This window comes from Ptychodera flava, chromosome 10 (genome assembly GCF_041260155.1).
Source record: "Ptychodera flava strain L36383 chromosome 10, AS_Pfla_20210202, whole genome shotgun sequence".
In the NCBI taxonomy this organism is placed as follows: domain Eukaryota; kingdom Metazoa; phylum Hemichordata; class Enteropneusta; family Ptychoderidae; genus Ptychodera; species Ptychodera flava.
The window spans coordinates 30,924,067-30,950,987 of record NC_091937.1 but is presented as its reverse complement, the minus strand read 5'-3'; the positions used below and the strand labels follow the sequence as shown (position 1 = coordinate 30,950,987).

At 37.2% G+C, this 26,921-nt stretch overlaps 2 protein-coding genes across 2 annotated transcripts in view; one reads left to right on the top strand and one right to left on the bottom strand.

Moving 5' to 3' along the window:
- Window positions 1-26,921, bottom strand: part of LOC139142498 (fatty-acid amide hydrolase 2-A-like) — a 36,664-nt gene that overhangs the window by 7,364 nt on the left and 2,379 nt on the right. The window contains exon 2 of the mRNA XM_070712441.1: window positions 4,253-4,472. Coding sequence (XP_070568542.1) covers window positions 4,253-4,472 — 220 coding nt within the window. The remainder of the gene's footprint in view (window positions 1-4,252; window positions 4,473-26,921) is intronic.
- LOC139142497 (alpha-L-fucosidase-like) lies at window positions 5,340-26,193 on the top strand. Its single transcript, XM_070712440.1, has 9 exons — window positions 5,340-5,602; window positions 7,681-7,965; window positions 8,638-8,744; window positions 9,207-9,337; window positions 10,356-10,489; window positions 18,677-18,771; window positions 18,999-19,131; window positions 19,588-19,755; window positions 20,824-26,193. Exons 1-9 carry the CDS (start codon window positions 5,421-5,423, stop codon window positions 21,071-21,073), a joined length of 1,485 nt encoding a protein of 494 aa, XP_070568541.1. The 5' UTR covers window positions 5,340-5,420; the 3' UTR covers window positions 21,074-26,193.

The window sequence follows — 26,921 nt, the reverse complement described above, 5'->3', positions numbered from 1 at the left end:
TAACATAAGGAAGCGATGTAATCTTTCTATACCAGAAAAGCTGCATGATTATCAATGCTGACAAATCTACACTGTTAAACAAATGCTCTGAGTTGGTTTCAAAATGTTGCAACCCAAACAAATATTATCTATCAAATTTTAACACCACCTACAAATGGTACATCCCAAACATATAAATGAGAGTGTAGGGCCAAGAATCACTTCATTACTGTCTGAAGATTGCAGAAGGCATGAAATATAAGTAACAGATATTATTCCTTTGTACTTGAAGTAATTTGTGTTATATGATATATATATATATATATATATATATATATATATATATATATATATATATATATATATATATATATATATATATATATATACCCACATACATTATAAGTTTTTATTTATTTATTTATTTATTTTTTTATTTATTATTCATTTATAGTTGTATGTACATACATGCTTACTTACATGCATACATACATACATATATTTACATACAAAAAAACCCACATATGGCAGAGTAAACCTTTCAGTTCCCTGATGGTGTGATTACATCCAGATTAGTGTTCCAGTCTGGTTTTAGGAGTAAAACAGTAACTTTAGTTTTCAAAAAGAATAAAAATAATAGAAAATACGTCATAAGTTACAGCAAAAAAAATTTCACCTTAATATGTGTACCGGTACATATTTTTTTCACATTTCCAAAATTCTGAAATCCCCAACGTTTTACTTGTAAGGTTTTTCTGTCACAACGACGGGATTATTCAGGTGAAATTTCACATGTCACCATCACGTGAGAGAAAAAAATCATTAAAAAAATAAGAAACATGGAAGTAATTGTGTGTAGGGAGCTTTAATGCTTCCACACGATTTCATGCTCACGTTGTCACAGTCACAGGACACGATGACCTGGAGATATAATTTTCACTGAATGGAACAATGCCAGGACCAGGAAGTAACAACAAAGTGGGCTGACTTCATGACAGCTACAACAGGAAGTACTTCAATTCCAACGTGAGCATTGTATTCAGGTATATACCGGTAACAATCAGATCCATGCATGGATTTTCCGCAATGTGTCTTCCTACTTCCTGGTCAGAATTCTCACTGTCTGGTGACTGGACATCCTGGAGGGAGGGGGAATGAAGGGGGTCCTTGGATTCGGAATTCCAATGGATCACTAATCAGCTGACTGTCCATTCAATGGAGCCTGGCAGTGTCGGGACTAAGTGGTCTAAAGTCTGGCAATTTTACTCACAAGTTCACAGTAACTGAGGAGGTTCACCATTTCATGATAAAGGCACTCTGCTGGTCAAAAAGTGCTTTTTGTATATATGTAGTCCCTAACTTCAGCCGATCAGAACGCACAGAAAAAAAACATAGGGCCAAAGTCCCTGAAGCTACTATAGACATGGATACAAAATTAAGTATTTCCTGACTGTATGAAATTATCTCACTAAGGTCATCCTACGGACCTGTAAACCAAATATTAAAGCTGTCTGACCAGCGGTTTTGAAAAAACAAGCGACTCAACAGTTGACAGAGCTCTGCTGTGTTATGTAGAGAATAACCTTTTGTGACACATGTATTGATGAATAAGGTGGATATCTTTGATAGCTCATTTCAGGATGGTCTGACCCAAAATGGAGAAAAAAATTCCGTAAAAATACAGATTTGCATATTTCATCACAATTTGAACAAATCTAAGCTGGGTTATCCCTAGGGACCTGTATACCAAATAACAAAGCTGTCTAACCAGTGGTTATGAAGAAGAAGATTTTTTACCAAAAACGCCTTTTTTGGTGCTAATTTGCATATTTTCAACAATATCAAAAATTAATAAAAAGAATTTCTCAAAATCATATATTTTATCCACACAAAAATATCAAATCAGTAAGTACTGCAGTTCTCAAGATATTTAAGTGGACAGACGCCTCACAAACGGGCATACATACATACATACATACATACTGACAGTGCACGCCGGACAGATACCCATCCCAATAGCTTCTATAGACTATATTAGTCTATAGTAGCTAATAAACGAGAGTTAATTACATTCTAATGAAAGTAAACAAGACTTGCTTAAATCAAGATTTTCGTCATAAAAACAGCATATCTGTCAGGTTGTAAAGAATCTGAAGCTGGTTATCTTTTTATCAGTATTTTCATCCTATTAACCAAGCACATTTTAACTTTCAAATAAACATTGTAAGTAAGTTCTGTTGAATAAGTTGAGACCGTACGTACTCAGAGAAAGCACACTGAAGAGACAAATGTTTGAAAATTAAGAAGTTCAAGGTCATCAAAAGCATCATGTAACTTTCATTGCACTGTTTACACAGATTGCATAATTGCTATAAATAGCACATGAGGAATCTTACAGCCCAGCTTTTACCATAAAAACCCTATCACTTTGACCACTCTTTTAATTGACCACTCTATTTTTTTCCTCAAAAAGTCATTTTATTTTATCCTTACCAAGCCAACCATAAATGGAAATTAGAACTTTCTCTATCTCTATTTATTTGACCACCCTATCATGACAAACTATTTTGAGCAATTTCTCTTAGATAACAAACAGGGCACAATAAATGACGGTTCAGAATATGTCAAAGTTGGGATTCAGGAAAGTTGCCTTTACATGTTTTAATCCTTCAAGATGGTAAGCATTTCACTATGAACTGTCAAAAAACGTTGAACTTTCTGATAATTCTACACTAAAATTATTTTGGCTTTGATGATTTCCTAATTAATTCAATTATTTAAAATATTTATTTTTTTCTGGGTGAATTGATAGGGTTTATACAGTACAAGAATTACATACAATGTAAGTCAAATTTTGATCAAAAATAAAAAAATTCCTTAAAAATACAGATTTGCATATTTCATCACAATTTGAACAAATCTAAGTTGGGTTGTCCCTACGGACCTGTATACCAAATAACAAAGCTGTCTGACAAGCGGTTATGAAGAAGAAGATTTTTTACCAAAAACACCTTTTTTGGCATTAATTTACCTATTTTCAACAATATCAAAAAATTAAAAAAAATACTTTCTTAAAATCATATTTTTCATCTACACAACAAATATCAAATCAGTAAGTACTGCGGTTCTCAAGATATTTGAGTGGACGGACGCCTCACAAACGGACATACATACATACATACATACAGACTGACGACGGACGCCGGACGGATACCCATCCCAAGAGCTTCTATAGACTATAGTCTATAGTAGCTAACAAGCGCAGATTTCACTTAGTAACTCAGGACAATTCAAGGCGGGGGAAAAGACAGGGAAAACAAAAAGTATATCCCAAAATTCACCAAATTAGAACAGAAAAAGATATTACACTAAAGGGTTATTCATTTATTATTACCTTTTTACCATCATGGTCTGGCCCAAACCCATTGTTATCAATGGTGATTGTGGACCTATGTACATAGGATTGGGGCGAACAGTCTATTATTTCATTGTTATATCAAAATTTTAGCAAAAGACTGAAGAAAAAATGACTGATGTATTTTATAAAGGTGACAGATATTGACTTTGGCACCCAAAGGGTTGATTTAAAGTTCAACACAAGACAAAGGCTTTCAAAGTGTACATCAGCTAGGTCCTGCATATAAGGAACATAAACTATAGAATACCCTTTAGAAATACTATGTCCATGGGTGTGTCCCTTTAAGCACCAATGACTGTACCAGATGCTCCTAAGTTTAGCGCATTGAAGTCCTTCAAAGTGGAAAGTACAAAGAAACCACAATAATAAACTTCCAAACATTTTTCCAGTGAAGATTTAAATATTAATCTCAAGTCTTTGACATTCCGACCTACGCTTACTTGCAGTTGTACTGCAATTCTGGGGGAAAGACCTACAACTACATTTTCCAAAATAAGTGTCAACAATAAGTTGTGCATTCTATTATTAGACAAGCGACATAGCTCGGACCCTTGCAGAAATGGAATAATTGTTTCTATGACACAATTGTTTTCTAACCAGCCACTTTAAAAGTGCATTGTATTACACAATTGACACCAATAAAATTATTTTTCAACATGAATTATTCGAAAACTTTTTTTAGTTTATTTACATTGACAAAGACAAAAACTAAATATCATTCCCTCAAACAGCAATCAATTGATGTTTATCATATTTTATTTTCAATTGACTGAGTTTTAATCAAGAAATGATCCAAAGGGAAAAGAGGTTGTTGGCGGTACAGCCCTGTGACCTCACCTTGACCTTGAAACTTACCCTTAACAGCAAAGGCCTCCTTAACCGTAAATGGAACACCAAGATAGGGGGCGTTTTCCTCTGAATATTTATCGGGAATATTTTCTGAATCCAAAATGGCGTCCACTGCCTTTGCCTCATCCAAGGCTTCATCAAAGCGGGTTGCTATGACGGCATTTGTCAGCGGATTGACTTCTTCGATTCTGGTGATGTAGGCTTGGATAACTTCAACACTGGTCACCTAAAAAAGTAAATTTAAAAGAGAAATCAATTTTTTGTATAATTTTTTATTACAGAAAGCTTTCAATTTTTGCAAGGGAGGATGTTTTGTACTATTAAATTTGACTACACTTATAAAAGAGCAAATTAAGTAAATAATTACATCTCTTATACAAGGTAGTAGACGATTAACCCAGTGTCTTTTTATACTATAAGTGTAACCCTAATCACAGGCGACCCAAGTATTACTGAGTTTTTCACTCTGTTTTCTCTATCATTTTCTCTTCTTTCTTCATGCTCTGAATGATCGGAATAAATAAAATAAATGGTTTATATAACCTAACCTAACCTAACCTGTGACTCTTTATTTATTTTACACTCCATTACAAGGAAGTATATCTCTCATACACACATGCTGTAATTAATTAGTCAACACAACTAATTATGGTAATCCGTGGACTTATCAGAGGTTAGTCAACATCGGAAAGATAGTGATGTTAATGCCCGTTTTAGTAACCATTCCTATCTTTCGCGATGTTGACCAACCCGTAAAATGAAAAACTCAGTAATACTTGGGTCGCCTGTGGTTGTGCCATGAACAACTTGACGGGAGTGTAAACAAAATCACTCCATCTGAAACTTGAGATAAACCTTTATAGTGTGTTTTTTACGGAGAGACACTGTGAGGTGAAAATGTAAGAATATAAATTCCCCTCCTTTTGTATTTTCTGTAACAGATTCGCTCGGACGAAGTAACGTTTATTTAGTCAGCTATACGAACGACAACTTTTGCATCGTGAAAATGTTTGCAACGCGCGTCGCCAGCCGCTGTGACAAAGTAATGAACAACATAAAGGGCCCTGCGATTATTCTTAGCAGCCTAGGGATCTCAATCCAATACGTTCACGGGGTCAAAGTTTATTCCACGCTGCTCCGGTCGTATATAATCGCTACCACTTGTTGCAATAGCATGAGATGGTTGTCGAAAATGAGAATGAGCGTTGCACGCGACAAGTATCGTGTTTTCCTGTGCGTATTTTTGGCGGTTTTGGTGTTATTAGTGACAATGAAAAACCTTGGGGTCCACACGAGAATGACTGACATGCTGTGGACGAGGCAATGGAGCGACTTCCGCGCTGGAAGTTCCTACAGGTAGCTGAAATTGAAATTTGCCGAACACTCAAGTTAACTTGCACAATTTTTTCCGCTTTTATCATGAGCCATAAGTGCAGAGCATTGCAGGAAAGTCTATGCGTTTTGTGCTAATTTGCCGTAAGCAAACGTTGCACACACCTAACAGAACTTCAGATAATCTCGCGTTGGTCGCAAGTTAATTTTAGAAGTACAGGTATAGGTACTGTTATAGTTTTCCGAACGAAGCCCACCATTTTATCGTAAAAAGAATAATCATACACAAATGAACTACAACTGAGAGAGAATTAACGCTGAAAGTTAATGCAACCAGTTACTTTCATTCTCGATAATTTTTTTCGGCCGTGCACACCTTGCCAACCCAGGGTTCCCGTGTTGATAATATTTCAAACTGGTTTTCCAGAAACTTTCCCCTGAACTAAAGTGATACTTCACTTCTTTTAAATATACTGCATCTTTAGGAACATATCCAAAATGTCGTAGTCTATGTAATTCTGCTGCCGTCAGACTTGACCAGGGTTCGTTCCAGGGCAGTTCAAATAGGTCTCTTTGCTGTCTACAGCAGGCACATTATATTAATTGCATTTTTTATAAATAATTAGGGCATTGAACAAATTAATCACATAAACTCTTTTACTGAGTGTCCACGGATCCAAATTGAGTTGCTGGGATAGCTTTTCTTGTTCAGTGTTGGAAAAAACCTGTGCATAGAGCCAGCTTCTTACAGTAAACAGTAAAAGGCCGCGATTACTGTCACTTCACATCACAGCCAGTTTGCCAGCTATAGGGAATTACAAGGGCAATTAGCAGATTAATTTTGATCTGAATGGTGGTGCTTTAGACAGCCAGACATGTTCAGTGTTTGCAGGAGAACTGAGCATGCAACAAACTTACTAGCTGAAAGAAGATCCCATAGAGGTGGGAAGACGCCTTTGTAGGTAGCATAACTCTACCGACTGTTGAATACCACATACACCATCACTCTTCTCAAAGAACAGTGAGAGCAAATGAACCATTGCTAACATCAGACCAGAGAAGAACCATTCAGTTTGCACTTGTGTTATGACATTTCAGACAACACAATAACTTTTCGAAATAGTGGTGGCTAGTAAACTGTACAGGTTGCCAGCATTCGTTGCAAGTTCTTTTTCTGGTCAGTATAATAGAGTATTACATTTTATTTCAAAAAACACTATGCTTGCTGGCTTTAATCAGGTTTTACAGGGACAGTGGTGTGCCATGTAATACTCACATATTTAATATTGGAAATTCAAGAGGTTGAGATTTCTACAAATATTGGGGTACCACATGAGCATGATGAGGGAGCTCTTTGTGCCATTTATATTTTGTCAAGATTATCAACCAACATGAAAGCTGACTGACATATACCGCTATTCCAAAGCACCATTAATTATTCACAATGAACCTGAGTAATGTTCCCAAATTATTTCTTGTTTTATAAGACAGGTAGCAGCAAATTGTACAAAAATAAAAAAATATCAATATTTTAATCAAACTAAAACCTCGCTACTCAGTAGTAAAAACATTTGCAAGCTGTTACATAATAATCACGGCTACCATATTTTATAAAGATTGTGTGTCACCAACAGATGTTGATGATTGTCCTGCTACTGTATCATGTGGATAAATACTTGAATTTTTTTTTCTCTTTTAATATGTATGAATTCATACACTCGAAAGGGCTGGATAAAGAAGATGAAAATACTCATTTTTGTCTTTACATCTTTTCCAATGCAGCTAGTCAATAATAATGCGCTGGAAAAGGACAAACCTTTTTCTGTCACGGCCTCATAGATATAAGATAAGCGCAATATTCATTTTAACTCTTTGAGTGCTGTAATTTTTACCACCAAAATTTTAGTGCAACAATTTACCAATTTTTATGAATTTTTCTATATTTGTCTTAATAATTTTGGAGCAAATGGACATCACATTAAATTAACTACAGTTTTTTTTCAAAAGTTTGGAAAAAATCTGAAAAAATTTGGCTGTGGTATATTTTTTGAAGGTGACAAAAATTGACTTTGGCGCTCAAAGGGTCATTTATTTTTTTTCAGAGGATATGATCCAGACTGGAACTCACTGGACAAAAGACCTTTACCTCAGTGGTACGACGATGCCAAATTTGGTATTTTCATCCACTGGGGTCTGTACTCCGTGCCGGCGTTTGGCTCGGAATGGTTCTGGTACAGCTGGAAAAGCAACAACGACAAGGCTATCGCTGAATTCATGGCAAAGAACTATCCGGAACAGTTGGAGTACAAGGATTTCATTCCCATGTTTACGGCAAAGAGGTTCAACCCGGATTATTGGGCTGATCTATTTCAAGAATCTGGTGCCAAGTAGGGAGTTACCACATATTTTGCTTTCTATAAATTGTAAAACCACACACCTTAGTACATATGCAGGAACCTATTTCTGATATTAAATATAATTTCCTACTGAGGCTTAATTCCAATTATGCCATAAATCGGTATATTTGCAAATTCCTTTGTATTTGCATCACCAAACTATCACGACAGTATCACATTTTAAATGGAAATACTCAGAAATCCATGGAATTTTGAACAAACCACTTTTCTGTTGTTACTTTTTCTTATCATGTGTCATTTTATTTACAGTAATTGCCATACAAGTCATATTTGCAATTTCCAAATGCTTTGTAGATGGTGGCTCAATGTCTTCAATTTGGCAAATTTCATTCAGCAACTTTCATACCCGCTCTCTGTAAACCATTACCCCAGTACCTTTGACAGAGTCCTTTTCAACAGTGTATGCTTTAGATAACAGTCTTTTCTTGCTCCGTGGATGGATGTTACAATATCTAGGGGTGATGATATTATAGGATAATTTAATTTGGAACACAGCAGAGAAGTGTTGATATTTTGATAAAATATGCAAACATTTTTCTTGGACAAAGTCTTTGCTGTTCATCCATTAGTACCTTCATTGTGCTAGACCTGATTTTGAAAATCTGCCACAGTTGCCGTATTTTCTGTCTGTGTTTTTTCCAGGTACATTGTACTGACCAGCAAACATCATGAAGGCTGGACCAACTGGGGATCGAAATATTCCTGGATCGGAAATTCTGTGGACAGTGGACCTCACCGAGATCTTGTCGGTAAGACAAAAGTATTTGGAAAATGCTTATAGTTTCCCTGTCATTTGCTGACTTTAACCCTTTCACCACCATGGTTTGGCCCAAACCTATTGTTATCAATGGTGATTATGGACCTGTATACAGGGAATTGGGGTGAATAGGTTAAACAGATGTGGGGGCCTGCAGTTTCACAGATCAGTAATTTTCGATCCAAAATACACCTGACAAAGAACTGAGCATGCCCATAAGTGGAATATTTACCGGTACATAAGGAAGAAGAAAGACCTTGCATAGAACTTGCCTACCAATATTTGACAAAGAACTTGATGCTTGCCCAGGGAGCAAGAAATCTACACAAGGAAGAAATTAAGTTCCACCATTCCTCTCTTGCAATGATAAAGTTTTTAAAAACTGGAAATGACTATAATTAAGTCACGCTCTTCTGATTTTCATTAATGAAAAAATTTCATGTGTCTTTGACAGGTGCCCTAGCTGCATCTATTCAAAATAAGCCTGACCTACATTTTGGACTCTATTACTCCCTGTTGGAATGGTATCACCCACTTTATCTTGAGGACAAAAGTTCAAAGTTCACGACACAAAAGTTTGTGAAGGTGAGTTCAGTCGTGCCACTGTTTAAATATTTTACGATCTAGCGTTCTAGCGTCATACCGGTATATTGAGCTGTTGGAATGTTTAGTTTTACAATGAAACAATCTGAGAACAATATGTGGTTATCGTAGATTATTTTCAAAAGCTATCGACATTTACAGTATGGTAATTCAACTTGGGAATTTCCCAGGGTTGAATATCAAAACATGACACAAAATATGGACATATACAGGCATGTGAAACTGTGCTGACATCATCCGCAGTACAATCGTACAGGTTCCACATCCGTATTCGAGATGATATTTCTGCAATTTGTGCGATTCATTCTGTGTATGCAAGAGTGAAGTCAAATTATGCAAAGACAACTGCTTCACAACTGCAGATTTATCAACCTTTTTACCGCCGTGGTTTGGCCTAAAACCCAGTGTTATCACTGGGGATTGCGGACCAGTTTACATGAAATTGGGGGTGAACAGGCTAAAATGAAGTCAGTGAGAATTTGCTTGATCTGTCTTCTGAAGTGGGAAGGGGAGGGTGTGTTCGAGTAGGATTTGACAGTAGTTACCAGGGTGGATGCAATGGAGGAGGGGGAGGGATGGGGGAAGGAAAGCAAGAAATGGTTGGGTGATATTGATCAGCATGGAATATAGTACACAAAATTTGTAATGCAGAGCCAGTCCATTTTGATAACATCAGGAAAGCTGACAACGTGCTTTGAAAGATGTTAAGCAATACAATTTCATACTGCTTATTGCTTCAACTTTAATCAAATATTTTTGCTCAATTACAAGCTTGAGCAATATATTCAAGCAATGAGGATTTATCAGAAGAACGTATTGAAAATCATCACATTTGTATCATTCTTGCAAGGATGAAGATGTTCAAGTTTCATACAATTTACTATGCACAATATCAAAAGCTGGGACCGTTTTCTACTGGTACATTGGTGTACTCGAGTACTATAATATTTTGTGATATTTTTTTTATATTTTTATTTTTCTACTTGTGTGGGCTCTCCAGGAAGTGGTAACTCCTCAACTCCATGAAATCATAAACAACTACAAACCGGAGCTGCTGTGGTTGGATGGGGACTGGCATGTCAGCAAAGACTATTGGAACGCCACCAACTTCTTGGCCTGGCTGTACAGTAGTAGGTGTGTGGCATTTGTGTGATATACATGTATATACCCATTGTTGCAAAAGATACATACCACATTGTATGAAATACATGTACATGTATACAGTGTTGCAGCCAGGATTTTTAAACCTGGGCACACTGTGTCCCTCTACCGTTTGTTTTTGGGGACATTTACCACATTTTGGGAACAACATGCGTCAGTTGTCAATCCAAAATTTGTATCATTTTTGTGACAAATTAGTTTCAAAAAACAAAATTCAAGCTACCAGAAATTGTAGTAATTGTAGCGGTATGCTGTATCTGCTGCCAATCAGAGCTCAGTCAGACTACAAGCAAGTTATAATATCAAGTGAAGCATTTTAACTACTTCTAATCACAGCTTCGAAAGTACAAAAATATATGCCTAAAAGTGATCGTGCAAAACAAAGGCACAGGTCAGTATCAGATAGTACGGTACTTGCAGATTACACCCAACACAGTCGACTCATGAGTGCGCCCCAGGTGACCTGCAGTGCGTGAGAATGTGGGACAATGGGTTCCGTTTTGGGAACATTGTCACAAGGGCACGTCCTGGCTGCAACACCGATGCATACAGTTGCAGAAGTCACGTATGGCATTGTATGACATATATGGATTGAAAGTATCATATGAAACCACTTAAGTAAACACTTGTCTCAAGTGTTGCAGTGATGATAAAAATCAGGTGATACCATCAAGTTTTCCTAAAAAAGATTTAACCCATTCGCGACCCCATATCCTTTTGGACCGTATTGTTCGCAACAAACAGCTGGATCCTCTTGAGGAAAATGTGGGTGGCATGCATAAATGACATCATAGTAAGTCTTGGGCATTAAGTGCGTAATTGATACTCTGATATTGATTTTAACTTATATTTAAGACAAATGAACTATCAGATATTAATTACACTTGTCAATGGTATCAACTGCGACTCCGTCTTTCAAGCTCTCGTTAGATGCTGAGAGCAGGTCAAGTGTGCCTTTAAGGTACTGTTCGCGATCCCTGGGATCGCCTTTGTTCTAGTCTGCAAGAGGATTATTGAGGTGTGATAGCCTTTTGTTTTCCATTGAAATTGTAAGCTGGTTGGTAAATTTTCTGATGAGACAATCTGGTGCCAACCGATACCTCTAAGACTGTCCATTCACCATACTCTAACAACATCTAAAATTTTTCAATCTTCAACATAGTGAAAAACCGTGACATAGAATATGGGTTTTTTGAAGTAAAAGTGATGTTGTGCATGGAGAGGCATTTTATGTTATTTGTGCAGCTGTATGGAAGTATGTTCCTTTATTGAAAGTTTGCAGACACTGCAACAGCTGGTTGGGCCGTATTTATTGAAATCTAGTAAATTCCAAAAATACATATAGATATCTCGTAACTTATAATTAATGCAATGAATAGTACATAGGGGGAAACAAAACCAGAATTGGCCAAAGGTCAGGGCTTGGGCACAGGCTGCACTATGCAGATCTATGTTACCTTGGTGCAGGAAGATTGCCAGGCTACAACCCAATCACGGTGTTCACACTCATACACATGCACATTGATACAATTGAAGCCTTATATACATGTACACTGTCACACTGTGTACATTGGCAGAAAAATTTTCTTTTTCTGACACACGAAGGTCCAACAATTATTTATGTACAATCAGATAAAAATAATACTCTTAGTCTATCTGCATTGGAGGAACTCACTTGGTACGTTCAGACTGACGACTTTGCGTCGGCCCAGGTCCCGACCAGGGCCGGGGCCGACGTAAAAAACCAATGTGGACACGCTGAGTCGGCCCTGGGCCGACTCAGTTTGGTCCCGGTTAGAAGGGGGGGTTCAGGGCCGACTCAGGGCCGACGCAAAATTTGGTCCGACGCAAATCGCCAGTGTTGACACGTTACGTCGGCCTGGTCCCAGTTGACCAGGCCTCCGCTATGGATCGAAGTTGAACTAGTCACACTATTCGCACAAAACAAACGTTTGAAACTAAAGTTTACACCTATCGAAAGTTTTCAATCCAGTCTTTACATTTTAATATCATCCCATGTACGCTGAACTTCCCACCAACCTTTGTTCCGCAAACGAGACCATGTCATTCGATTCCACAGTGCACGTAATAGACTAGAGAGGCATGTCAAAAATGCCGCGCACTGGTTATTTCTCCACCGCGGTCTTATATATACCATATGCTCATCCAATAAATGGTGAAGATCTCTCCGATGATTAAAAGGGTGAGTGGTAGTCATATTTGCCCTTCTTGTGCGTAAAAACACAGGAAAATCATGAACAGTAGAAACAGCGTGCCATATTCAAATGCGCCATTTTGAACTTTGACAGGTCAGAGGTCACAAAGGAAGGTAAAGTTACGTCGGCCCTAATTCTGGTACCGGTAAGTGTGGACACGGACCAAATTTAATCCCAAAAGGACAATTATTTTGCGTCAGCCCAAATTTCAGTTGGGTTGCCAATGTGAACAAGCTCACTGTTCAGGATATTTGGATTAACAACCAAATAGATTATCTGATTATCTGTGATTGAAAAATCTTAATTGGGTACTTAAACGTCCAATGGCCTAAATATTGGACTAATTGTTCCAGTTGTCCTATTTTAATCAAAACCACTTGTGTAGCAGACTTTAATATAGCAACACTCAAACACATTCACTTCTATATGAAATGCCATTCATTATCCATCAGTAACACAAAGGTAGGACCTCCCACTTTTTCATCCCCATTTTAGTTAACCCTTTGAGCGCCAAAGCCAAGTTTTGTCGCCTCTATAAAATGTACCCCATTCAATTTTTTTTAGATTTTTGCTAAAATTTTGATAAAATTCTGCAGCCAATGAATTATTATGTTCATTTGGTCTAAAATTATCAAAAAAATTGCAGAAAAATTCATAAAAATTGGGAAAATGTTACACTAAAATTTTGGTGGGAAAAATTACAGCACTCAAAGGGTTAATACAACCCTTTCAGAATTAGAGCGCGAAGCCACTGCAGTGAACTGCAATAAAACTGCTTACACTAATTAGTTTCAGCTGTAGCCGTGGCCACTTTGGTGTTGAACAAGGCTACTTGACAAAGACCAAAAAGTCTGCTTGTACAAAGGCAAACTAGCTCTGTCTGAGGCTCGAGTTGTAAATGAGAGTTTACGATTGGCACCCTGTGTTCAAGATTAAGATACAATGTAACATTACCATGCACTGGTCCATGTAAAAATCTTTTTTATTTCAACTTCCCCAGACAAACTGTCTGCATGGGACATACAATGTTGTCGACTTTGCCAGCTGGCTACAGCTGAAACTAATTAGTGTGAGCAGTTTTATTGCAGTTCACTGAAGCGGCTTCGCGCTCTAATTCTGAAAAGGGTTGTAATTTACCGTGAGACCATGTCTTTTCATTTTTAAAGCATCCATGGTTTTCTTACCTTCTTAGCAATTGTTTACAGTTGAGAAAGGGTAGTACATTGTAAATTATTATTAACAGATATTCAAACATAAGTGAACATGCTTCGTAGATGTATCTTATCAAACAAGTGTCTCCTTTTCAAATGTGATAACTTTTCATTTCAAAAACTGAACAGGCAAGCATACTTATTAGTAACTTGCTAAGATTTTTCATTTTGTAAATCACATAAGTGTGATAGTGGCTTTCTTGGAGATATAGGCACTGCAGATACTACAGAAAATATCCTGGAAATATGAATGTATATTTGTAACAACTAAGGGAAAGTATGAACGAGGAAAAAGGAAAAGGGGGATGTATTATTGAATCTGATGAAGTGAATTAACAAGTGGCAATTTTAGCTTTTTCATTTGCGATAATTTATCATACCACATCAGCATAGAAGGGTTTCAATAAATTCTGATCTATGATCCCCTGACTGAAAGCAGTACCAGTAATTGCTGCCATTTTGGCTTTGCAAAACTAATTATTTTTAACCCTTTTAATGCTGAAGTTTTTCCCACCAAAATTTTAGTGCAAAACTAAATATTTTTATGAATTTTTCTGAATATTTTTTTGATAATTTTGGACCAAATGAATATCACATTTCATTGGCTATAGTTTTTTATCAAAATTATGTCAAAAATTTGAAAAAATTTACTAGAGCATATTTGATAAAGGCGACAAAAATTGGATGGCACTCAAAGGGTTAAACAAATATAAATCATGAACTTTGCAGTTTTTCATTAATTATCAATTTATGTGTTTAATATTTCACACTACAATATACCGGTAGCTTACTTCCCTGTTTAAGTTCTTGTACTTGTAGAATAAATACGACTCTCACATGAAAGAGTAAGGTAAAATTTACCACTCTCTAAAAACATGAAGAGTTTTGAATTTACAGTCCCTTCAAAGGTTGTCGGAGACCAAAGAATCCTGTCAGTGACTCACAGTCACAAATAATGTCTGAATGTTTCTAAACACGATATACAAACAGTTGCTGTTGCCTGGTAATCTTAAATTTGTTACTACTACAAAGTCACCGCCCTGGCAAAAATAACATCGTCATCATTGTCATGATCTTACGTGCCTAGAAACTGAAAGACTGACAACTTTTGCTCAAACTTTCCTCAAGGAAACTTGCAGCCATTCTCTTTCACAATCAAGAATGAAAATTAAGTGTCACTGTGCAAATTTGGCACCAGAGAAACAAATAAAGATCAATTTACTGAGGTTTAAAATTCAAAATGGCTGCTATCCCGATTCTCCATGAGGAAAAAATTAACAAAACAACCACTTTCAAAGCAACCGTATAGTTATTTTTTTTACCCCACAGGCTTGAATGAATCAAAATGCACAGCATACCAGTAAAGTATCGTCAATATATCAGGGTGCAATATTCTGCTATACCTTAGGCTGTGCTCTGTAAAGATCTCAAGTACGACACATTCAAGTATCTGATTGTCTATATAATGTGCACTTCTAGAGCTAAGTATTTCCTCATGGACGTGAACAAAGACAAAAATGCTGCCCCGCCCTCTCTAAAGAAACTCTATCATGGCATGGTGCTGTGGCATTTGAACAGTGAATGCGCACCAACGGTGGAGATGCAACGGTGATGGCTTGTGGCATGGAAACACTGCACATCAAGCGTACAATGTTTTGGTTTGCATGAGTAATGTAATACTTCTCTGAGTAGGGTTTTTACAGGCTCAAAGTAGTAGTCACCGTTACGTCTGTAATCACAGGTGTGGTAGAAAATTCCCCACACACGTGTGCAGACATGTTCATGTTTGCTTAAGGGGGATTTCAGCCGTACTTGAGTTGTGAACCGAGATGAGCTCAGTGTCTGAATAATTACTGTAATAAATCATGTTAGGCCTGGCGCTAGACTCCTCAACATACTGTGTACATCTATAAAGCCCAATGTTATGAATGGAAACCAAACTCTAGTCTTTGCTAGAATTCGCTTGTCAACAATAATAACAAAGTGCATGTTGTTCACAGTGAGGATGTAATGTTGGAAGGCTATAAACACTTTGTATTATTTAACCCTTTCACCACCATGGTTTGTCCCAAATCCATTGTTTTCTATGCTAAAGTTGGACCTGTATACAGGGAACTGGGGTGAAAGGGTTAAAGGAAGAGAGCAAGAAAATTTGTTTCCAACAACAAAAGTAATCAAGATGGAGTAAAAAATAATATTTTTTACTCCATCTTATGTGTACCAATTGTCCCTTTCTGGAATTCATTTATACATGTTTATACAAAAGGTAGATATTCAATCATGTTAGCGAAGTGAATATTTTGCATTTCAACATGCTTTTATGAGAGGAGCCTAAAGAAAGCCTTTAAAAGTATACTTGTTTCCTGCACAAAAATAATGAAATATATCATCAAAAGCTAATCTTTTGTCCTTTTTTGACTTTAATATAATCTTTGCATGTGATTTTTGAGATTTCCACGAAGGAAATGGGGTGGTCAACATTTCTTGAGCTGAATATAAAAACATGAAGTTCTGTGAGGTATATAGCAGCAACACTGCTCTTCATTAGAGTACTGCTAGTGGGCGTAATACGTAACACTGAATATTTTTAAGTGATATGTAATGTCTAGTATAATACAACAAGATGTTATGTCATCCAAATATTTTAGTTTCACTCCTACATGGTTTCACTGCTACATAATGGGCATGGGTAGAGAGTTCTGCTTGCCTATATTAATGAACATTATAGATGAATCACTTCGCAAGGAAGCAAAATCTAAACAATTAAGTCATGAGAGGCCCACGTGTACTTTGTCCCTTTTTGAGAAGATAAAAACTGTATATTGAATTAATATTAATTGTAATTTTGATTTAATAGACAGCTATTACATAGAGCTACAGGGTATGTTTACAACAAAATTTTAATCATTACTTCACCAGGTCAGGTTTAAATTTGCGTTTGGGTTTGGGGATGCAATTAAATGTAACTACAAAAACAATCCCATACTGTATATGTATCCTGCATTATGAGTGTTGGTGATTGAATTCATGCACATCATATACCGCTGCTGACAACGGTGCATTGACAAACCAAATACTGGTACGTACTTCAAAATGCTTTCAGCAGTAAACCAAGACTCTGTACTCAATAAATTGAACAAAACACATAAAAAAATTGTGAAAAGTTATATTTCCTGTAGACCACACACAGAATATCAGTTACACTTATTTTTACCCATTACTGAACCAAGGTCACATACCTCTGAGTCAGTGACTTTATATTGATTCGATAATATACCGGTATAAGATAGTTGAATTTATTTATGCGTGTGACTTCGTAGCAAGTGGTACCCTGTAAGCAATATCCTGCATGTGATCAAACACCCAGCAACAACCATGTGTAATGAAGAAAACATATCAGACGCAAATAAAGCTGAGAGCCCAAGTAATATATTATGTGAAACCAACCAATCAGAGTCATGCAAGTTGGGTGGATCATTAGGATGAATGCCAAAAGTCGTTGGAGTTCAGACAAATTATTTCCCCAGAGGTGATATCCTTGTTTAATCATTTTCATCATCCTGTTCTGTAACTAGGAAATCCTGTATTAGATCTAGATGAATGGTTCTGTTTGTGGTCAAGTTTTCGTAACCTATGCAGAGGTGCAGAATAGGAAATGTATACCGTAGAAGCTACCTGCATGCACTAATACAAGTCCCTCTTTGTTTTAGGCCCGACCAGGCCATGATAATTTCAACAGCATGGTTGAACAAATAATCTTTGTAAGATCTGTAGTAATAGTGGTGTGTTTCTGACTCCCTGGTTTCCTCAGTCAAGACAGTCGAAAGTCCAACATATATCAACACCAGGCCCTACTGGCTGTGCCATCTCGCTGGACCAGGCTACACTCAAGTAACCTGCTCGCCCCATTCCCTATAAACAGACCCAAACTCATCATTGATAACAGTGGGTTTAGACCAAACCATTGAGGTAAAAGGGTTAAAAATCGAGGCTGCTGAAGGGTAATGATGAAGTCTACAACAATATTTCAAGTGATCATACCACTCAGCAGTCCTGTCACAGCCTGTTTCTAGAAGTGTAATTTTCCATATTGGTTATGCTGCCTTCTTTTTTTGTTGTTTATGATAATATGTGTTTTCATACTGCCTAATGAAAATGTTAATATCCTGAACAAGATCATAATTTGCAGCTCAATGTAATGTTTGCAGCTCTATGTAATGGTCAGGGCCTTTATTTGGAGGGGCGGGGGGCAAAGGACTACGGTAGTTATCATTTACCAAATCAAGCTATTTTAAAATTAGATGTAGATTTGATGACGTATCAACGTTTGTGCTTGTTTTTTGCTGTTCTTGTTAGCTGCTAGTCGCCTCACCACATCTAACATCCCCCCTCCTACCCATAGAAGATCGTTTTCAAATCTCGCACTTTGCAGGAGCCAATCAGATTGCCTTTTGAAATGCAATGCTGCAATCCGTAATGAGTGGCCATTGTAAACCTCTTCCCGATTGGTTGGTCCTTCTGACCAATGCACAAGATTTGAACACTGTTAATACATTTATTCAGATGCAATGAGGCAACTAACAGCTAACGAGAACAGCAAAGAACAAGCAAAGGTGGGAATGTCACCATCTTTATGTCTGACTGTAATCAGACTGAGTAAACCCTTAAAACCTATCCTTACATATCATGATCACTGTCTGAACTACCCATGTTTCTATCTTGTAAATTTCCAGTCCCGTGAAAGACACAATTGTGACCAATGACAGATGGGGTCCTAACTTTCGAGGTAACCATGGTGATTACTACACCAGTTTACAACAAAGACCAGGTGAGATGCAAATCACAAAACTTCATCTTATCTCAAGTCAGTGAAGCAGTAGACAGCCAACCTCCTACTTCCTTAATAATTGGTATGTCCATATCATCGCAAACAATAGGATTAGTCCAAATAGTATCACTGGATAGGTGGGGTTTAGCTCAAAATGACAACCTGTGTATGATCAGTTTTTAGTGCACTCGATCATGATCATGATCATGGAATATTTTTTTATTCAGATGCTCTCAGAAATCACAAGTGGGAAAATGGTTTCTCCATCGACAAGAAGTCCTGGGGATTCCGTAAAAATGCCCAGCCACAGGACTATGCTGACGTGAAGTCACTCCTTCAGATTCTAGTCTCCACAGTCAGGTGAGCTATTCGGAAAGTGGTAGTGTATTTTTGATCTACTCATTAACCTGAACAAGAGCATTATCATCCGCCACTTCTGAATGTGAGAGGCATGCTGTATAGTCTATCTTAGTATCTGTCTTTATTTTTGGCTTTCAAAAGTAGTAAAATGACATTATAATACAGAGCATGTCATGTGTCAGTATGACCTATACCAGGGCATTTGCCCACCAGACGCTTTAACCAAACCCTAGCTGTAGCCTCATTGGTGGATGAGAAACGCCCAGGTGGTAAAGATCTTGATAGACGTATTAGGCTAAAGATTAGGCAGTAACCAATTATAAACTGCCTGTAAGTTGCCTGAAATTTTATTCTTTTCATTTCGTCAGTGTGGAGGTACACAGATATACACTTGTTGCCATTCTTTGTCATTCCATTCTGATATAAAGGATTTCATCCCCCATCTGTTTAACACAGCTGTGGAGGAAACCTACTGTTGAATATTGGCCCTACTAGTGATGGTTTGATAGACCCACACTTTGAGGAATGTCTCCGTGACATTGGCAGCTGGTTGAAGATTAATGGAGAAGCAATCTATGCAACCAGACCATGGAAAGTCCAAACTGAGAAAGACACAGGTGTTTGGTAAGATATCGTATACAAGAAGCCTTTCTTTTATATGGTGGGGGCTACCTGCAACAGTCTTGGAAGGGTAGTCTGGTTGTTTAATATATTTCTTTGAAGCAGCAATCTGTGAGTTTGAATTTTTATAGCAAGTGCATTACATTATAAAGTATGATATTAAATGTATGTACCAGTATTCAGACACTGTGGGTGAGCTGAGTTATAAGATTTGAATGAAGATAATACAAAGTCCCATCGGTTAATGGTAGGGGACTCAATTTCAGGGATCGAGTTTGTTCTAGTCTATAAAAGGATTATGAAGGTGTCATAGTCTTTAGTTTTCCATTGAAATTGTAATCTAGTAAGTAAATTTCTTGGCAAGACAATCTGGCACCTGACCCATGCATGCACGACATGTTCATATGTAGGCAGGATGGGCTCACTCCTTTCAGAGCATCAAGCATCACCACTAGGGACACTCACTGTTACCAACCTGACAGTGGGTTGTGTCTATGCAATAACACGTATTGTACTACATATTGCAGTGTTCCTGCAGTAAGGTTTTTCATTTGTGTTCCATATTTAGTTCAGACAGTAAAACTGACCGGTAGACTATTATACATCATTAAAGAAATCCCCATGTTGTCCACTTGTAGTCATTGTAACTGTAACCCAACCAACCCTTAATAATCCTGCTGACCCTCCAACTTGCTGTGGATAATCTTACTGCCCTAAATATTTTTTTTAAATTTCCAAAAAAATTTGAATAAATGCTCAAAATTTAACTACCGGTATATTTCATGGGTCTCCACTGACAAAAAGAAAAATTAAGAAAAAAAAATCCTATGACCTAAACTAACCTAATTTCCGGGGGCATGTTACCAGAAACACACATTTTTTGTTATTTGATCTAAATTAAATGTTATATCAGTCTGAGATGGAATTTACCACAGCAATGTGGTTTGGTTTTCAAGTAAAAGACAGCACTTATGTGATAATGAACAGCAAAATTGTTCCAACTTCCCATTCACACAGAGAATCTCTTCTGACTGATATTAACTCCACACATTTGGTTCTACCACATAACAGGTACACTGCACGCCAAACAGCCAATGGAGACTCTGCACTCTATGCAATTCTCACAGACATACCAGCCTCTCAGACAGTGGTGCTAGAATCACCTGTAACCTCATCACAGACCACTGTACAAATGCTGGGACTTGAGAAACCTCTGTCGTGGAAAGCCGGGGAGCCAACGGGACTGACTGTCACCACACCATCAGAAAAAGAGCTGCCATGTCAATGGGCGTGGGTCATTAAACTGACCCAAGTTGAATAATACCAAGTTTGGCTTCAAGTATTCCCGAAATGTGCCTTATACCACACTTGAATAGTAATGGTTTGGCCCGTTTCTATTGTTTTCTATGGCAAGTTGGACTTCTACACTGGGATATGGGTGAAGAGATGACCATGAGCATCATTCTTTTCTTGGTATATTTCATCACAAACTTTTTATTGATTTCTTCAAAAGGATAATTGCTAATGACATTTTATTTGGCTTTTTAAACTCAATCAAAACAAAATTTTTTTTCATAGTTCTTTTCTTTCTATTTATAATTGTACCAGATATAAGTTTTTGTGCAAAATTTTGGAAGGGCCTATGCATATGCAATAGACATGAAAATAGCATGGGTGAACTTATTATAGACAAAGTTTTTTAACATTTGGTCCATTTAAAACTTTCAAGTACTCTTGGACACCAAATAACTTTATTTGAGATTCACAATTTCACTTTTTCTATTTATCTTTTCAAACAACACAAAGAAGAAAACATCCCCTGAGTCAGCATTTAAAATACATGTCTATATGTGGTACTTTAAACTCACAGGGGGTGTCACACTTAGTAACAGGTATGGCCCCACCTAGCTACATGTATGTTTACTTTATAGGTCACAGGGGTGTCATAAATGGAAATGGCCCCCTTGTTTACATAACATTCCAGTGTGGAATTTGGTATTTCAAAACACAAATTAATCACACTGACACTTAAGGTGTCAGAAGTGCACATATCATAAAACTGACTGTAATTATGCCAAAGTAAGTAAATTCTTTGTTTTGCGTCCACTCAAAATCCTAAAAGGTACGCGGGTAAGCGTCTAAAAAACACACACGAAAATTTAACACAAAATCTATTTGCCTTTATTGGACAATTTTTCTCAAACCACATGAATACTCCTGTCACAGTGTGACACACTGTATGATCACTGTGTGCATTTTCATAACAAATGGATCAAAATAAACAGTCATTCTTTGACGTTTGCTTTTCTCTTATTAGTTTTAGATTTCTTTCTTGTGCATTCAAAGTGTCCACATGTCAATACCATTGCAAAGCAACTTGACAGCCTCATCAAATTACTTTAATCTGGACAGTTTGAGGAATGGGTACACTATAACAGTATACAGTAGCGGTCTTTTGTCCTCAAGTTCTTGTACGTTTTTTCAAGTTTCTTATAATGTCTATGCTCTGATGGAATGTCATAGTTTTGCTGAAAGGTGTCTGTTTTGAAAGAAAACACCAAACAGAAATGGTAACTTGTAGCCTCTGCATTCAATTTTAGAAAGATGGGGCATCAGAGAGAAGAAGAAATTGGTGATATAATTGACAAAAGTATTCCCTGTAGCTTCCTCGGGACCATCCGTAAAACCAGCACCTTTCCTTTCCATCAAATAAAAGAAAGCATTTCGCAATTGTCAGTCTCCACACACAGACTCATCAGACCCAAATTTAGGTGGAAGCTTCACATCTATATTCCTTGCACTTTCAAAGTACCACACCCTAGATTGATTGAAAAGATGAAGTATCATGGCATAAATGGAAATATTCTACAGTGGGTCAAAGCATGATTGACAAATACAAAACAGCGAGTAGTCATAAATGGAGCATCATCTGAATGGAGAATACGTCACAAGTGGTGTCCCAAAGGCTTCAGTTCTTGGACCAGTACTCTTTCTAATCCATATCAATCATACTGGGGTGAAATTAGTTCTGAACTCAAAAAATTACTGACAATACCAAAACATATCATCCCTTGCGAAATTGTAGTGATCCTGAAATTCTACAAGCTGATTTGGACAAGCTACAAAAATGAGTGAACACTGGCGGACGCATATTGGCTACAACAACCCCTTCAATAAATACTCAATGAACAATATTTCACTGGGACGTACAACTGAAGAAAATGACTTGGGCGATCTACTTCATTCTACCTTAAAACCTTCAAGCAAATGTGATAAGTTTGCAAAAAAGCAAACAGAATGTTGATCTCATCAAACGATCATTGTCGATCAAATAAAAAAAATGTCATTCTTCGTCTTTACAAGCAACTTGTGAGACCACAGCTCGAACATGCAGTACAAGCTTGGTCACCATGGCTACAAAAGGACATAAAAATCTTAGCATGGCAAATAATACCTAAACTCCAACACTACAATTATCAAAATAGACTCAAACAGCTTGGTTTAATAACACTTGAGAAGAATTCGCGGCGACATGATTCAACTCTAGAATTAGTTATCAAAGGCCATGACCACTGTAACCTTTCACTTGAGTTAGCAGCCGACTCGAGAACTTGAGGACACTGTCCAAAACTTCATAAACTAACCGTTCGACTTAACACAAGAAAGTACTGTTTTCAGGAAGAGTTGTGGACACCTGGAATAAATTATCAGCCGATGTCATTAATGCAGAAAGTGTGACCTCCTTCAAGAGCAGCTACGACCGCCTACTACAAGTGTGAACTTTCACGGAGGCATTCTAATATACTTTCCCATACCCAAACTGTACGTAAAGGCCTTTCGTTTACAGTACTGATCACTGGTTTATTTTTGTTGCAAGTTAAAATGGACGAACTAACCAATTTGTGGCAAACCTAAAAGACCAATTAACTAGGATAGGCCTCAACACTTTCCGATTTTTCCGTCTGCCATACTCTCTGAGTCGTGGTACCCAAGTCCAATCGGCCGACTGAATCTCTCTCTGTTCAAGTCCTGGATTGCTCGCAATGACCATGTCTTAAAGTTGCCGTGCAAAGGTCTCATGTTTTTTAACTTCGATTATTTCCCTGCTTTCATCCATTTTTTATCGTGACGACAAAGCCACAACAGGCAAAGCCACAACAGACAGCGAGAACGTGAGGCCCCGGCGTGAGGCTGAGAGTATCGACAGGGGTAAATATGTAGCGAGTACTGTTTTACATCACCCCATGGCATCTAACTGCCGTAAAGGAGTGTTTCGTCGCAACGTTAAAAGCCACGACTTGTTTTTGCAACTAAATAGCGCCATCAACGGCAAAATTTTGAAAGGAAAGTTTGGTGTTTTTTTCCAAAAAATCTCCAAAAACCTAGGCGCGCGCGGACGCAAAACAAAGAATTTACTTACTTTGGCCTTATTCAAAGAAACTGATAAGTTTGCAACACACTCAAGCAATGTCTGTTTTTTCCCCTGCGTACATTGAGGGAAAATACCAGTTAATCATTGTAGTAATGTACAAGTATTGCAACATAAAGTTGCAATGGCTCAACTCCGCAGTAAGATGCAAAGTGTTCTATGGACTCACCATGCCCAAAAAATAATGTGATGGCAGTACAAACCAACCCACGTGTACCAGTGCATCTGGAATTACATGTACCGTACTCGTCCGAGTATAAGCCCCCGGTTCGGCAACACTAAACAGCTGTAAAAGTAGGGGAGGGGCTTATACTCGAGCAACCCCATGTTATCTGGCATGGACGCATAATTTATGCTAATTTTATGCACGATTTTTTTTCAACACCACTCGATCTTTCTATCGCTTTCAAAATCGACTTACACATCCAAAGAAACTGATTGTACAATCTCTGAACACAGAAGTGACATTTTGGTGAAATTCAGCGTCAAAAAAACCCCAAACTTGAAACAAAGACGTCATGTATGCTGCTGATCAACAGTAATGTGAACAGGCATGCATTGCTTACACGGAAAGGCAACTCAATATTCCAGTATCAAACTGTCTACATCTTGTGAAAACAACAACATAGCAGTGAAAATTGTAATAGTCACCAGGAAAGTCTTCACAAATGAAAGGATAATTGCTTCAAACAAAAGAAACTGCATGTTTCAAGCATGAAAACATCGTGGCTGTGCATGAAAATGAACAATGGCCGACGTGAGTGAGACTATTCTATTTAGGCGACGGGGGTGAGTAGGGTCAAAGAATCAAGATAGTACTGGGAAAACGTGTCATTTTCCTTACGATGCTGTCAAGAGAACTCCAGTTTCCATTGTTTTAACATCATTTAATGGTTTCTTTATTATCTAAAAGTAATTTTGCCAAGTTAAATGACCAAATATACTCTCCTAACCTTTCTGTATTTGAGTTACACTAGGGTAGGGGCTTATACACGGATGTAATGCATTTTCTAAAATCCTCTGAAATCAGTAGGGGGGCTTATACACGAGCAGGGGCTTATACTCGGACGAGTACGGTATTTCTATGCGCCTTTGTTTGTGCACACGGTTTGTAAATGTATTTGTATGCACGTTTGCACACATGGTTTTGTTTGTGCCATGGTCCGTTCAAATTCTGGGTTTAACCAATCACAGGATTCTCCTGATATGCGATTCACTTGACACAATGAATTGTAAATTCTTAATTGGTGGTACAGTAGTACTGACAAACAAAGTCTTTTTTTCAGTTTTTTCATTGCCAATAAACATATCTTTTCAAACTGGCAACTCAAATGAGAAAACACAAACAATTATACCTTTTGATATTTCACATGTATTTGCCCTTCTTGGCAATACTGAAGAATACTCTACCCATAGTGAACAACTTTATAATCACCATTATCCTAGGAGGTCAAGTTGCCTCAGAGGCCCCTTAGAAAAACCAAATAATTTTGTATGAGTAATAACGCGTGATTTATCTTTCTTTGAACTTGTTAAAAAGGTGAATATTTAAATGTTGGGATTTTTTCACATCAAGATTTATTTATTATGTTGTAATGATAAAATTTTATGAAGGTATTTATATGTATAAAGAGTGTTAATATAGGTGTATATTTTGCTGTGTTAAATTTTCCTACCAGCAACCATTTAATGGTAAGCTGAATGGTAGAGATTTATTACTTTTTTGTGGTCTGACTGACCATTTTTGATTGTCATAGGTCTTCTTATGAGGATAAAAGATACAAGCCGTATATCGTAGACCTTCAGTATACATTGATAAAATGTCATTTTATGAAGGACAACAAATATTATAGAGTACAAATTACTGTTCTTCACTTAGGGAGTTCAACTTCAAGTTGAAATATTTACATTTAAAATGCCGAATGTGTTGCTTTGCTTTTCAATAGAATTGTGTTTTCATGTACAAGGTGCAAAAAAATGCAATAATCATAAAATTTGGTAAAATTGAAGGATGATGGCTTTTTGTATATTTTTTTCATTACTTGTGAATGATTGGATTTTGATCTGGCAACCCATCTTTTCCACATGTCAGTTTGATATTTCTTTCGATATGATACTGGGCTCAACATAGAGAAAATGAACTGATACATTTTTGCTTGCTGGAGACTTTAGGAAAGTTAATAAAGAATAAAAGATGTTCTACTCACACATGATCATTCATTGTTTACTTACATATTGGAATTTTCACATCATTAAAGTAGTTCACATCACAACAATGGAAGACTTAAAGTTTGGCTCAAACTTTTCCCAAGCAAACTTTCAACCATTCACTTTCAAAATCAAGATGAAAATTGGGGATCTCTGTGCAATTTGTGTACAAAAGAAACAAATTAACCAATGTATACAGATATTTTAAATTCAAAATGGCTGCCATCTCTGGTTATCTCTATGGGGAGAAAAGAAAATTCCTGATTTTCACAAAACTAAGCCAGTGAAAACTTTATTTACCCCAAAAGCATAAAAATACCCCCTATAAGTAGCAGACCAAATGAATATTACGAAAGTTTGAGAGTCAGATTATCTGTCCCTGAGGCTCAATTAACACTTTGAATGAGGCGTGATCATTTGCCATAAGGTGCATGTAGGTTATTGCTCTTTACTTCACCGTTTCACATTCCCCATCCCTTTTTGTTTGAAAACGTCATCACCCACTTGGTACTCTATACAGCCAACATTGAAC

Coding starts and splice junctions, on each gene's coding strand:
- LOC139142497 (XM_070712440.1), top strand. CDS start 5,421: ATGAGATGGTTGTCGAAAATGAGAATGAGCGTTGCACGCGACAAGTAT. Junction 18,772..18,998: donor CAGTTTACAACAAAGACCAG/GTGAGATGCAAA, acceptor TTTTTTATTCAG/ATGCTCTCAGAAATCACAAG. Junction 19,132..19,587: donor ATTCTAGTCTCCACAGTCAG/GTGAGCTATTCG, acceptor TGTTTAACACAG/CTGTGGAGGAAACCTACTGT.